The sequence below is a fragment of the Mycena indigotica genome, assembly GCF_014461135.1.
Source record: "Mycena indigotica strain 171206Taipei chromosome Unknown Mind.scaff0005, whole genome shotgun sequence".
NCBI classification, from domain to species: domain Eukaryota; kingdom Fungi; phylum Basidiomycota; class Agaricomycetes; order Agaricales; family Mycenaceae; genus Mycena; species Mycena indigotica.
Genome location: NW_023503004.1, coordinates 34,770 through 49,889, shown reverse-complemented (window position 1 = coordinate 49,889; position 15,120 = coordinate 34,770). Strand labels below are relative to the sequence as shown.

General features: G+C 51.3%; 1 protein-coding gene across 1 annotated transcript; it reads left to right on the top strand.

Moving 5' to 3' along the window:
- Nucleotides 1-13,112: 13,112 nt before the first annotated feature.
- Nucleotides 13,113-15,120, top strand: MIND_00561700 (uncharacterized protein; the record flags this gene model as incomplete). Its single annotated transcript, XM_037362391.1, has 9 exons — nt 13,113-13,187; nt 13,240-13,311; nt 13,359-13,442; nt 13,489-13,620; nt 13,673-13,816; nt 13,864-14,136; nt 14,181-14,693; nt 14,749-15,052; nt 15,101-15,120. The coding sequence occupies exons 1-9, from the start codon at nt 13,170-13,172 to the stop codon at nt 15,118-15,120; spliced, it is 1,560 nt and encodes a 519-aa protein (XP_037220312.1). The 5' UTR covers nt 13,113-13,169.

The following is a 15,120-nucleotide window of genomic DNA, read 5'->3' as shown; positions in this document are numbered from 1 at the left end:
TCTTTAATACCCTTTCATCCATTTCATCTCTGATTGCTCTAACTGGAATGATAGTAAGGATAGCTAAGTATTCCGGTATGTACCAACACATATTTCTTACTGCGACAGTCGTAGTGCTATGAAATACTATGAGATCATATGTCATGGTTATGGGTGTGCTACGAGAGCTATGAAACAGGACATATCATTGGCATGTGTTTCTGTTGCCAAATCCGTGCTTCCTGATGTACAGAAAGGAGCAGGAACACAGGGAGAGAGATCACAATGAAATACTCAACTAAGCCCACTACCGGATATGGATGCTGACTAAGCGCCACGATCACGTGAGAACCGTGACGAGGCTCGTCACTGGTGACATGGTATGGGCAGTATACTGTATCATAAGTATTTCACAACTTTCAACTTTTTTTCTGCCCTTTTTTGAATACAACTTTGATTTATCACTCTCAACATGTTTCAATAAAGAACAACTTCCAGAGTAATGAAAACAACTTTCTTAGTACACTTGCAACCTACCGATTTTTGTGAGTTGTTAGCTGCATCTTTTATTTTTATCACTGCAACTTCAACTTTTCTTGGCTAGCAACTTTTGTCTACTGTAACTACAACTTCGAATATGTTGACTACAAGATCATAAGTTACTAAAAGAAAGTTACAAGTTGCAGATGTCAAGTTACAAGTTGTATATGCTAAGTTACACATTGCAAGTTGCATGTTAAAAGTTGCAATAAGTATGTCCAGGTTGCAGCATGTTCCTGTAAGCTTGCTGATGAGAGAGGAATAGTTGTTAGCCATGAAGTTGTGCATGAAAAGTTGCAAGTTGCACCAAAAAAACAAATTGTATTATTAAATTCAGGTAAAACCAAAGTTGTACCTAAATTTTGACTGTTTTTACAGCAAGTTGTTGTAAAACTTTTGATACAATATACCTTCCATAACATGGTTATACTTGATGACAACTTTCCTAGAGACATGTTCAACTTCTGCAAGTGCAACTTTCCTGACTGTTGACAACTTATAAGGAGCAGACAACTTTTCCAGCAACATCTTCAACTTTCTTGCTGAGAAGGCCTCACCAACCCAGATAGAAAGGTAGGATTGGCCATAGTAGGCTGAGGAAAAGTAGTAAGGATTGCTAGCTGCCATTGAGGTGAAAAAGAGTAATATGTGGTGCTTACATAAATATATGTGTTAACATCTTTATAGTATTACATTGCCTTCCTTTGTGGTATCTACAAACCATAGTTCCATATAGATTGAATTTTTAGATGTGCTGAAGGCAAATCAATAGGGGAGTTCACGGTAGGCGGGCAAAACTCTGGGCAAGATGCTGGGCAAGTTTTTGAGTAAATAATATTTTATTTCTTGCCCAAAATCTTGCCCAGGGTGTTCACGGTGGCCCCACCGAAGAAATCAGTGGTTATTAGTATTTTGGATGTTGGGCAAGCATTTAATATAATTCTTGCCCAAAACCCGAATAAAAAGCTGCACACCGAATTTCGGTGTTCAGGTTGGGCAAGTCTCAAAAACTATATCCATTTAATTTCTTATTTCTTGCCCAACAGCTTGCCCAGCCTAGCGTGAACTCCCCTAATAGCCTGGATCCTAATTACTAGTTTAAGATTGTAGTTAATGCTCTGCCAATTGTTGGCAGACCCTCTCGCTTAGCCGTTAGTGTATGCTCTGCTGGGCCATTTTTAATTGTCAGTTTTCTCCCTACATCAATGAAAATCACTCACCCAAACTTCCCTCTAAATCAGCTTAATATTCCAAGGTTTTGCTAAATTTTCTATCATTATGACATTTGTCAAAATTTTCCGAAATTTCCGAAAATACCCTTCTACTAATCTAAGTTACATTGCCTTAAGTTGCATTCACAGAGCATTTGAAAGGGCAAAGCAAGCATACAACAATATTAAATTTAATCAACATTATAAGTAATAAGATCCCTCATTGTCGGGTTTGTGTATAACATGCTGTAATTAATTTCTGAGTAGTATATATAAGGAGCTCGATTATAGTGGATAAAAAAGGAGAATCCCACCCCACCTATTTGGAAACCTGGCGGCCCAGCCAGGAAACACTGAGGAGACGGCCGAAATACAGCAAGAGTGTGCTGTATTCGAAGACGATAGCGATGGTACAAGGTAAAGACTCTGGAGAACATGTGATCTATAAGCCCATGATATAAGCCAGCCTTATACTATTACCATATTTGGCAAGGAAGTAAGGTAGCTAGGTCACAAGTGTGACAACCAGGTAAGAAGGTAGTGTTAAAGGAGGAAGGAGGGGGAACGCGGAGAGACCGATATGTCGGCTCGACTCAGACACGGACACGGACACAGATGGACGCGGAAAGCAAGCAGTCAAATTACTATGTATGGAAACTACGGTGTATCGAGGCATACCCATTCACACTCCCACCTGATGAGATGCACCGCAAACAAAAAGATAAACAAAACTCCCACCCAAATGCCAGCTAAATGCGAAGAGGTGCTTGGACTGCCCCACTGCCAGTGTATTGTCCTTCTTCATCGATGTCATTGTCAAAAGAGGCCCTCATTGCAGCAAGTTGCGCCCTGTATACATCGGAATCAGGAGGAGCATCCATTTCTGTATGTACAGCATGTCTGAAAGCCTCGTCGTTAGGATAACTTTCGTAACTGAATGCAAATTTGGCTGAGTGATGACAAGGGGCGCCGTTCATGACGAAGTCCTTGATGTGTTGGGGCATGTCGTGAATGCAGCGCGCAGCAATATGCCCAGGTCGTCCACATCTATGGCAATGATTCTCGTTGGAGGGGTCACACCATCGGAAGCCCTTGTCGTCAATGGGTGAATGACTTGTCGTGCTTGTGTTGCTTGAATTGCCAGCATCACGGTTCGCAGGTAAGACAGTCGAGCGGCTATAACCACCAGCGCCAGAACCACCACGTCTCCCACCCGAACCCATACTCGGATGATGTCCGTTAAACGCAGCCATTGCAAAAGTCGGTATGTCGTCCTCTTGTTTGACAGGGATATCAACAGTCGATCCGTTGAGTGTTGAGATGACAGCTTCCAGGGTGGGTTCGTCCTTTTGTGTCGTGATGGCGGTGCGGACGGTGGACCAAGAGCGATGAAGGTTAAGCAGTATTATATCAGCTGTTTCGAGATCGCCGGGTTCGCAGTTCAAGCCCTTGAGTAATTTGCGGGCATCTGTGATTTTACGAATGAAGATGTCGACAGGTAGGGAAGGGTCGTGGACCGCCTGGTAGAACTCGGTACGAGCTTTGAGTCGGCGTGCCATGCTGGACTTCTCGAAGCGTTCCTTGAGGATTTTCCAGGCACTAAGCCCAGATTTTTCGTCCTCGATGAGGGTCTTGTAGTCGTCATGGACATGGGAATAGATTGTCCAGACAATCTCTCCATCGAGCGCAGCTGCTCCTTCAGCTGGCACAGCCGCCGAATTGTTTGCAATCCACGTTGCACCGGTACCCCGGAAGAACATGACCATTGTCTTGCTCCATTGACCCCAGTTGGTGTCATCAAGGTCTGCAAGCTTGGCGAGGCCAGAGAGGTGTGCAGCAGAAATGGGCATAGGGAAGATGGCGAAGAGCAAAGGGTGATGGTGAATGTGAATGAAAATTTTCGAATGTGATGCGCCGAAAGGGAAGGGAATGAGGCAAGGGTTACGCGGGGCCCATAACCTGTTAAAGGAGGAAGGAGGGGAACGCGGAGAGACCGATATGTCGGCTCGACTCAGACACGGACACGGACACAGATGGACGCGGAAAGCAAGCAGTCAAATTACTATGTATGGAAACTACGGTGTATCGAGGCATACCCATTCACAGGTAGCAAGGTAGCAGTTCAAGTTAGGTCAGGTTAAGTGCAATTGCAAGAACAGGGAAGCAAGGGATCTTGTTTATAGGAAACAAGTGGCCAGGAAGCAAGTTTGTTTGCATATTTGAGTTAGTATCTTGTGACAAGAATAGATATATTCTCTTGTTCATTTTGTGAAGCACTTTGAAGGTTGAGCTTAACTGTTCCTTCCTCTTAGGAAACAAGTGGCCAGGAAGCAAGTTTGTTTGCATATTTGAGTTAGTATCTTGTGACAAGAACAGATATATTCTCTTGTTCATTTTGTGAATCACCTTGAAGGTTGAGCTTAATTGTTCCTTCCTCTGTGTTTCATAACAACAGTACAAAGTGATCTGTAGGAAGTTGTTAATAAGCAGATTCTATTGCTATATTTGGATATTCTGAATCTGTTAGTTGTTTCCTGCAACTCGAACCCCCGAACACACACACACACACACACACAAACAATTAGTGGATTAGTAGATTAATAGGGTTGAGGTCTTGATTGAACTCCTCTATTAGTTCACTTTCCCAGTGTGTTAGCGGCGGGCAGGTGTGGGGGGGGGAGTCCTAAAATGAGTTAGCGGCCAGGAAATTAAACAGAAGCGATCACACACCTTCAGCTCTATGGTGGACTCATGCGTGGCAGTTCCAAGGACCAGCAGCTAAATGGCCAGGGGCTGTAGGGCTGTGGTGAATGAGGGAGAAGCTGTTGAGACCTTAGCTCTTCTCCCTCTCGAGAGAAAGCGGTACTCACAGGGAGGGAAAGGCACAAGATGAGGGAAAGTGTAAGGGCAACCCCAGAGGACTGAGATCAAGGTCCTAGCAGGGGGGGATCCAAAGAGAAGAAACTGCAAGGGTCCGCCTGCTAGGTAGCTGACTATATACTGCTTGTCCGTAGCTGCTGCTGTCGGGCACAGAAGGCTTGGGCGGCGTCACAGGCGAGGTCCCAGGGCGACTGTCGGGAGGGCGTTGACGGATTGGTGATTGTGCGGGCGAGATGGAGGGCCGGACCGGAGTCGGAACAGGAATCGGACCGGAATCGGGCGCGTCTCGGGGCCGAAAGGGAGGTTCCCCTGACATCACCCCCCCCTTTGAATGCGGCGTCTCGACGCATAGACCAGAACGGAATCGAGTCGAAGGTCGCGGAGGCGATGTGTCGTGGCTTGCCAGGGTACTTACGATAGAACTCCGCAATTTTCTCCGGGGCGAAGACGCGGTCGAAGCGGACCCACTGGTCGTGCGATGCGTCGTAGCCTTTCCATCTGATGAAGTAGTTCAGCCGTTTACACCTCACCCTTGCGTCCAAGATTTCCTCTACTTGCCACTCCGGGACTCTGTCCTCGAGGTCTGGAGGGGGCTGGTCGTAGCCGGGGCGTCCATCGAAGGGGGTCGTCCTGGGCAAGCTCGAGCTTGACGACGGGGAAGACTGGGTGGAGCTTTGAGTAGTGCGGAGGGAGGTTGAGCTTGTAGGCACCTTTGCTAATCTCCGCAACTATCTTGAACGGTCCGAGGCAGTGGTAGGAGAACTTTTCCGAGGGGCGAGTTGTCTTGATGTCAGAGGCATCCAGCCCAACACGGTCGCCAACCTTAAACTCCGGAGACGCACTCTGTCTCCGGTCGTAGTAGCGTTTGTACTCCTCTTTGGCCTTTGTGAGCGCAGCCTTGGCTTCAGCAACACCGGTGGCGATCCGGTCGCGGAACTCGTTCACCGACTTCATAGCGGAGCGGACTCCGGGTTCAAAGCCCATGCGCGGGAGCCGTCCCGTGTCCGTCATAAAGGGGACCTGCTGCGTGGAGGAGTGAACATGGTTGTTGTAGGCGAACTCCGCGGCCGGAATCAGCTCATCCCAGTCGTCCTGCTGATAGTTGGTAAAGATCCGCAAGTACTGCTCCAACTCCTGGTTGACGCGCTCTGTCTGACCGTCTGTCTGCGGGTGGTACGCGGTGGACGTGGCAGGCTTGATGCCGATTAGGCGCCAGAGTTCTTGGGTGAAGTCCGCGATGAACTGCGAGCCGCGGTCGGAGACGTACTTTTCCGGAGTCCCATGGTGCTGCCAGACGTTCTGGTAGTAGAGGCGGGCTGCCCCTACGGCATCGACCGTCGTATGACACTCTGAGAAGTGGGCGTGCTTTCCGAGGGTGTCAACGATGACCATGATCGCATCGTACCCATGGGCTTCGGGGAGCTCTACGATGAAGTAAATGGAAATGGTATGCCAGCGTTCCGGGGGTGTTTCCGTGGGGTGCAGCTCTCCGTGGGGTGCAGCTCTCCGTGGGGCAGTCTCCAGAGTCCCTTGGTGCGACAGCACAAGTGACAGGTTGCAACATACCTGCCAATATGGCAAGACATTTGGGGCCACCAGTAATTCCGGGAGACCAACTCCAAGGTCTTGAAGCGACCTGCGTGTCCGGCGACTCGAGTGTCATGGCAGAGCTCAATGATGCGTCTCCGAAGGTCCTTGTCCTTTGGTACAACGATCTTTCCTCGGAAATGGAGAAGACCGCCGGAGACGGCCCACTCGTCAGACCGTGAGGAGCGGGGGCCTCGAGCTTGACCTTGAACCTTAAGAAGTTGCCGGGCCGCTAGTGCGACGGGCTCCTCCAGGTCAGGCTCACCGGAGAGGGCATCGCGGATATCGTGGAGGAGTTCAGAGCCAGGACCGGAAACGGAAATGCCCTCGAGTGCGCGGACATGGAGGAGTTCAGGCCGCACAAGGACAACATCGGAGTTGTCAGAATCGACTTCCACTCATCACCTTCCTTGATCCGGACGTTGTTGAAGCCCCAACGGACATCGAGTTTGGTAAAGTAACGAGCGCCTTTGAGCCGGTTGATGAGGGGTTGATCAGCGGAAGGGGGTACCGGTTTTTGACGGTCATCGCATTGTCGAGGGTCTACATGATGAGAAAAAAACGAAAAGAAAAAATGAGGTCAGCGGCGCTGACTCAGCGCCAGGGAGCCGCGGAAGAGCAGGATACGTACGTGCTGGATAGCCTGCGTATCTGATGCCATCGCGTCAATGCGGATGCGTAGCTCGGCGAGCGTGCGCCACGGCGTGGTCGTCCGTCATGGTTGTCGAGAAGATAGACGTGTGACGTCGCGTCACGGTCACAGGTCACCCGCTTACGATGGCGGTGTGATCCGAGCGAAAAATCTTCCCACACTGCCGCAGCTTCCTCTCGACCATGACGACGAGCATCCCGCTGCCCTACCGCCTCTTCTTTCTCTACATCGAACCCATCTCGGCACTTGCGGGAGCCTACTACGCAGCCTTCCAACCCGCCGCCTACATTCACGACCTCTCCCTCCCCCTCTCCCCGCCCGCTGGCAACGCCGCTGAGCACGCAGTCCACGATGGTGCTGCTTCAGCTGGCCAACTTGTACCTCCTATTCGCGCTCAACGAGCATCTCGTGCTCTCTTCAACATTGTCGCTCAAGACGTGGCGCCGGCTGCTCTTCGTCCTTCTCGTGGCCGACTTTGGCCACCTTGTCAGCATGGCGCCGCTCGGGACAGATGTTTTCTGGCGCGCGTGGGAGTGGAACGCGATGTGCTGGGGGAGTGTTGGGTTCGTGTATGCGGGCATCTACGCGGATGGCGTTTCTGTTAGGTGTGGGACTGGGAGAAGCTAGTGCGGGTGAGGGGAAGAACAAATCAGTGCGTGTTTGGTCTGCTTTTCTCATCTTCCCCAATTCACAATGTTGCAGGACTAGCATGTTCGTGTGCTGGTGTATAGCACACATAACGTCCCCAGTGTATATGCGTTTAAAATTCACACCCTTTTTCAACAACGCTCACCAGCCGGGAGCCGAGCGTCAGGTAGGGCGACGTCGTGAAAGAGTTGCTCGTCGCTCCAGAAAAACGCTGAGAATTCGAGCGTAAGGAGTCGGACAGCGGAGGAAGATGGTGCCAGGAGCTCGATGTTATGCTCAGCATTGGCAGCCAGATGGGCCGGGTATCCTGAGCAGAAGGAGTCGGAGGCGGGAGACTCTCAGAGGAACAGGTTGTCTGGCCGGGAGGCCACAGAGGATTGCGGAGCTTGGAATGCATTAGGCGGGGGCAGTGTGCGGAAGGAGTGTTTGCAGTGGGTGAGTGCTGTTTGATAACGGAGTGGGAAGGCAACTGCTGACGCTCGAGCCCGGCGAGCCGACGCTGCGTGTGTCATCCAAGCCGATATGTGTCGGGGCCATGAGGTTGCAATGACTACATTCAACTTTCAAAGGTCAGATCCCCGGTTCTGCGCGACACGCGTGGCACGCACCTCATCCAACTATCTTCTCCACTTCGTAGGTGTTTTTTGTGTCTAAACTCTAAATCGGCCACCGCGATAGTCCGTGGACCTGTCTCAGCGGCGATGTCCAGAAAACTGCGGACCACGCACCTTGCCGGTCCCCGCGCCAGACCTAGAGCTGATTCCGCAACCCACAGGGACCGCCTCTGTGGTCCTCGCCTGACAAAGTCTTTCGCACGGCGCTCCACCCCCCATGCGCAGGGCAATGTGGCGCTCGTACACGAGTTGCGCTGAGCATTTTCACAGTGTTTTGAGATGTTTCTACGCGCTAGACACTGCGCGACACGCGTCGTGGTCGACGGAGAAGAAGAGAGGAAATTATCGGTGATCCGATGTGACGCAGTGACGCCACGTCATGATTCGTGACACTCTGACGACAGGTTGCCTCCGCCCATCATGCACCCTGCATTCGATCTGCGGGTGCTTGAACGTCTGCCACTTCGACTTCGGCGTGAGTTCCACTGCTTCGCCGTCCATTCTGTTACAGAAAGTATCTAGACCGCCGTTGCCGTGGCCCTTGCTCGGGCAACTGAGCCTCGGGACCTTTCACACTTCGCCGATCTAGTGAACGTCGAAAGGCGATGGACGCCTTTCCTGCTGCCTTTATACTGGGTGCTTCTTGACTCAGAACGAATCCCACCTCCAACTGCCCTTGACAATCCCTCGCCCCGCGTCGACTACACGCTGCACACTGCCATGATGTCCATTCGTGGCTTGTTAGCAGCGCTAGATGAGACCAGAGGAACGCGCATAGAAGCCCAACTCGGCGCGGACGGTGCTCCGTTCCGAGAAGCGTGGTACCGCATCATGCCCTGGGTCTCGTTCCTTCAAATGACCTTCGATGCTATCCTCCCAATATATCGACACATTCACAAACTCAACGAGACAACCGCGCTCCATGCTTTCCTTCGGTATACCAGTACCGCGTTCTCCGAACACCCAAGTTCTAAAGACCTCGCTGTGGTACCCGGTTTTGTACGGCTGCTTTACCGCGTATGGGTCATCGTGCTGTCCGGAAATTCGACGTTAAAGACTGCCATTGGCCTTCCTGATGCCGTCTGGAGTATCTACTCCTTCTTACCCCGTGAAATCTCTGCTGCTCAAATTGAGGAGAGCCTCGAGGGTGCCGGGGGTGGTCTAGACGATGTGGCTGCTCTCTATGCCGCTCATCTTCGAGCATATGCCGATTACCTCAACTCAGGACCTCCCATCGAGGCCGTCGGCACGGTCGTCGGTCTCTCGTTGTTCGTAGGGCTCCAACCATTTCCATTTGTAAATATTTACAAATGGTAATAAACATTTAAACACCCATTTATTTGTGAACATGGGCAAACATAAATTAAATACAAATAAATAGTTCAAATGGTTTTCACTCCAAACACACCCAAATCGATCTCAATAGTGTGGTTTAAGTATCTTTGAACCTTAGAAACATTTACACTCATTTTAGAACCAACATTCCATCACTACGAAGTTTATATTACAACTCCTCCTTAGCACTGAGCTGCATTTGATCTTTGATAATTTGGTGATATAATCAATAGGAAATATACTTTGCATTGAAAGGGACTATTGCAGCTTGAATGAACATATTTCTCATTGGTAGATGCATATAGGACATGAAAATTGACATGATATATGGCAAAATTTGTAAACAGACAGCTCAATTTTACTTGATGGGAAGAAACCATTTACAAATAGTTTTAAACATTTATTACTGTTTGTATTTGTGTTTCTATTTTATTTGAAAATTTCACAAACAGAAATAAAATAGTTGGAGCCCTAGTTGTTCGTGTGGATTGTCGAATCTCTTGGCAGAATCAGCGATGCTCTCAGACACACATATCAACGGCGGTCCAGTTTGGCTCACCCGGGCCCACTCTTCAGCGCGTTTCTCCGCCACCTCAGCATTGAAACCATCGTCAAGCTGGTCACCCATTTATGCCTCGTCGACACCGCTGCTTTCACTGTCGAACGCTTTGGCCAATGGGAAATCGCTCTCGGCGGCCTCATCACGACCGTGGCTCTCGCCATGATACGCAAGCGGGCCGATATGTGTTCCCTCCTTCGGCAGGGTACATTGACCCCGTTACTTATTGCGGTTACCAAGGAACGTTATGTACAAAGGAAGATTGTCTCCGAGAGGGTTTTTGCCATCATCCGCGAGATACTCATGCCGGCGACCCTACTTTCTTCCATTAATCACCTCATTTTCCGCAGCATCGAGATGGCTGGCAAGGTTCTGATCTCTCCCGCGTTCCGCCAATCTCCGTGTCGTCAACCTATGGCAAACTTGCTCGAAATGGTCAAAGTTCACAGGGATATTCACAAGAAGGCGAGAACTATCGACTCCATGCGGCTATCTTGTGATTCGACGCAGGTTTGTGCCGGTTTTTGGCATGGCTTTATAGTCTATACTTATCGCATCGTACCTGCTAGTGCGGCCAGGTTGGCTTAAAGATGTCATTTAGGACTCCAATCATTTTAGTTTGAAATTGTTTGTAAACGATAATAAATGTTTAAATAATCATTTTGTTTGGCTGACTGGCAAACAATAAACAAATGAAAATAAATGATTCAAACATTAACTCTGTGAGTCAGTGTGAGTGTACTGACTTTGAGTTTCTTTGCTCGGGTTGGGGCTCCCTAACAGTCTAAATGTAAAACTCTGAGACTTCTAGTAACTCTACGCAGTCAGTATCTTGCTCATTAAACTCTGTACAATGCCTGTATTCGCTAAGAAGACTCTAGCAGGTGGATATCAGTCATTAGTGATATAACCCTGTTGTGAAACAAAGTGGCCAATATCTCATTATAACATCTGAGTTGTTATTGCAACAACATGTATATGACGGTTTTATATAGATAGCAAACTCACTATCAGAATATTTTGAATTCCAAGATAATATTATTGCCTACTGTTAGTAATGTAGCTATTTTAGAGGATATTATATTAAGAATGAATATTGTTTGGCAATGTGGTGTGGCTTTGGAAGAATTACTCAAATTATTTGTCCTTTGTATCTGCTCAGAAAATTTCCTTCCAAAGAATTATTTATAAATGATTTAAATCATTTTTAAACGTTTATTAATAGTTTTCATTTGATTTGGGATTGTGACAAATGAAAACTAAATGATTGGAGTGCTAATGTCATTCAAAAAATGCGCCGGCTGTAGAGTGCGATTCTATTGCTCTGTCCGCTGCCAACGGGCGGATTGGAGGGCAGGGAACCATCGAATGCAGTGTTCAACCCTGCATTCTACCGCTCAAGGTCAAGCCCCAGTGTGTGTATTTCCGAGAAGTTCACACCTTGCCAGAAATCTATGATGTCTTTTCTTCGCGCGACCTACGGGATATAGCCGTCATTGCGTACGAGCACTACAAGCACAATGCTAACCAGTATCACTACGCCATTGCGTCTCTCGCCGGCCACTGCACGGCGCCCGGATCGTATGCTGTCATCGTTGATTATACTCAATGGGCCAACTGGGGGCCAATAGTGATGGCTTTCGCTACCAATGACTCCGACCAGATGACTACTCTCAACAAACACCCGCAAACTGCGGCGATGCTGAAGGAGTGGCTCGATCGCGCACGCAGAAGCCAAGGTATGATGGACATACACATCGTGCAACTCTCCGTTGGTGCGGAATTACAATCTATCATCCTTCCGCTGCGCTGGAATGAGCCACCCATGCTTATCCGTGATGTTGCAAGAAACCTCCTGGCTCCTGGTGGCGAGCGTGTTATCGATTTGCAGGACTTTGAAAGGTTGTCGAAGGACAGGAACGTCCTCCCGGAGGGGAGTGATAGTTTCTATCAGCTTCCGATTTGATTGTTCAATACATATTCTGACATTACGCTGTTTGCCCTATGGTTGATCTATTTTTGGCTGCTCTTCATATGATAAACCACTTTACTAAGGTACCACAATGCCTTCGGCCTGCTGCACAAGCTCCGCAAACGGTTCCAACTCGCCGCCGGCCCTGCCCACGAGCTTATTCAGCGGCCAGCCTTGCCAATGCCAAGTTGAGCGCCGTGCAGGCCCTTCCGTCCTCCGCAGACTTCCTGGCGCTGTGGGTCGGATCGGGGTAGGGGGTGGTGATGAGCGACAGACGAGGAAAGGTGACTACGAGCAAGCACACAACGGGCACGGCGAGGCGCCCCTTGGGAATCGGCGAGTCGGCGGTGTTGAGCGTCCTCAGGGGCAGTCCGTGGGCCGCGCTATCAGACCCAATGTCGCAGTATCGGGCACCGTCGCGTCAATATTCAGCGTGAGCTCTTCCAGAAATGCACAGTGTTGCGCGAGGGCCAGCAAACCCCGCAGCGTTGCTCGGGTCGGTTGGCGGTGGCGGCGCCCAACACGTGCCTTGTTAGTCGCGAGATGCAGTCGGGCAATCTACGGCCATGCCTGGGCAAGCTGCCGAAGCCGGTTGTCATCGATGTCAATGTTGCAAGAGAGCCGAATATCCACTTCCTGCAGCGCAGTATAGCGAAGGAGTGGGTCTATGAGCGCAGCTGGATGCGGTTCCCACTGACTTTCGGGGGGGGTAGTTGATGGAGAACAAGAAGTTGCGGAGATGAGGGCCGCTGCACCGCTCAGAGAAGGCATCAATGACATGGTGCAAGAAGGGATCATACGTCGGTGCTGAGTTGACCTGGATCTTGAGCGTCTCCAGCGTTAGCGCTGTCCAGCAGTAAGGGAGGCGGGCGAGGTTGGGGAGGTGGTTACTGGTTGTACAGACAAGGTTGAAGAGCTCTGGCGTTGCGAGAGCGACGTGCATGGCCGCGCTACAGGGCGCCCGGAGGGAAGGGGAAGGGGAAGTGAGGGGAAGGGGAAGAAGATGCTCCGGCTTGGCATCTGCGCACGGACCACCATCACTGCACGTGCTTGATTCCACATCAATTACGCCAAGTTTCGAGGCGGCCATCAAGCGTGTCATGGTGTGACAGATGACTTATCCCTCCTTCTTTTATCCCTCTTTGTGCATCTAGACACGCGCCGTCGTGGACGGTGGACTCCTTCGATAACGATGATGGGCGATGCGGAGGTGAGTTCTGGGCTGCTTCTACGCATGACAAAGGCTGAGCGCGAGCGGCAAGATCATCGCTGAGCTGGCGCGCCTGCGGATCGAGATCGACGCGACAAAGGCGGATGTACGCGCGATTGGATATGTAAGTCCACTCTCTGGGACTCGGAGCTGTTCTTATAATGCTTTAAGACGCTGGACTCATTCAGCGCGCACCCGCTGAAGGCGATTGAGGGAATACAGGCCCAGTTGGCGGAGCAGGCTGAGCTGCAGACAGTGCGTTGTTTTTTGAAAGAAAACTTGTACTGACATTGTGGATTAGGAGCACTACGAGCTGCAGGGTCGCTTGGAGCACCCGTGCTCTGCCGTAGACGTGGATGCGCGGCTGGGGGAGCTGGGGGAGTGGGAGAAGAGGCTGGTGATTGAGCGGGAGGTTTGGAGCGAGGTGCTGCCGGTGTGTATGCCGCCGTTGTCTTGCTTCTTGCCCTCATTTCCGACTCTCATAGCTGGTAATGGGCTCACGGGAGGCAGCATTGGCAGAGGCAACAAAGAAAAAGAAGGCGAAATCTACGCCGACCCGAGGAAACTTTCCAGGCGCTGTCTCTCCGAGTCTTACAGTGCGGACTCAAACGACAAGACGCGATACTCCAGTGCGTCTTCAATACTGTCGAATCCATAGACCTATTTACCTTTGCAGGTTCAGCGACCAAACTCGTCTCGTCGTCCCGATCCGCCTTCAGCTGCGTCCGAAACGTCTGGTCTTGCCGCGAGTCCCGCGGCAGTCGCCGTGATGGGGAGTTCTGGAACTCCTCAAACGCCGCGGAAAGCGAAGAAGGTGACCACGATGCCCGTGGTCAGTAGCTGTGCTGCCAGTATCCATTCAACGGCACTCCAGCGCGTCGTCAAGTCTGCCCCGCCGACTCAAAGCAGAAGCCCCACCGAAAAACCGTTACGCGGGGCACAGCTGGAGGCACGTTGCGGCTCTTGAAACTCGATGTATTCTCATTGCTGTAGCCACCCCGCCCTCCGTCCAACATCGCGCCCGCACCGCAGCGCATTGCCCCAGCAGCAGTGCGTCCACCCATCGAAGCGGTCATCCACGCAGCGCATTTCGCTTGGCTGGACGAACCCTGCGCGAACGAAGAGCAGGCGACGCCCGGCATGCGGGAGACACCGCCAACAACCATCGAAATGAAGGCCACGGTTCAGACTATTCCCCGGCCTGGCGAGCCACCTCTCCGGTCTCCGGCTGCGAATCCCAGTGCGGTGGTTCCGACAACACCCGTGGGGGCCCCGGCTACCCCAGTATCGCCCCTGCGCACCCTCCGGTTCCGGAAAATCCATCCTGTCGCTCCGGCCTCCGCGGCGCCGAACGCTGCGCCAGCGAACGTGAATCCAAACCCAGCCCAGTCAAAGACTCTCTCGGATGAGGGGCTGTGGTATCAATTTGTTGACGGCAAGCTTCAGCTGGTACCCCTTCCTGATGCGTACCTGCGCCACCGGCGGTTGGCCAATGAAAAGACTTCGGTGTGTCGATCCAGGGACTTCAATGCCGTTGCTGACTGAGGACGGGTTATAGCAGAAGAGCGTGCGGGCGCGGCCCGGCGTGCGTGAAGCATCGGAGGAACGATCCAAAGGGATACGGAGGCGTGCTGACCGTGTGGCCAGGCCCGTGCGGCGGTGCCGGCCATCTAATTCTGAAGATGCTGTGTTGGGGCCGCCCCCGCGCGAGTTGGACGATAACCCGGTGTTCAAGCGGCAGCTGGACGTGCTCCGTGTGCAGCGCGATCGGAACCGGCGCGATCGGGACTGGCGCGACTGGCCGCAGCCTCCTGTTCTACTCAGCCGGATCGGTCCGCGCGTTATGACTCGGCCTCCGCCGGAAGGTGAGCGGGCAGCGAAGAGGGCGAGGCGCGGCTCAAGTCTTGAGCCAGGGGAAATCGACGAAAGTTGA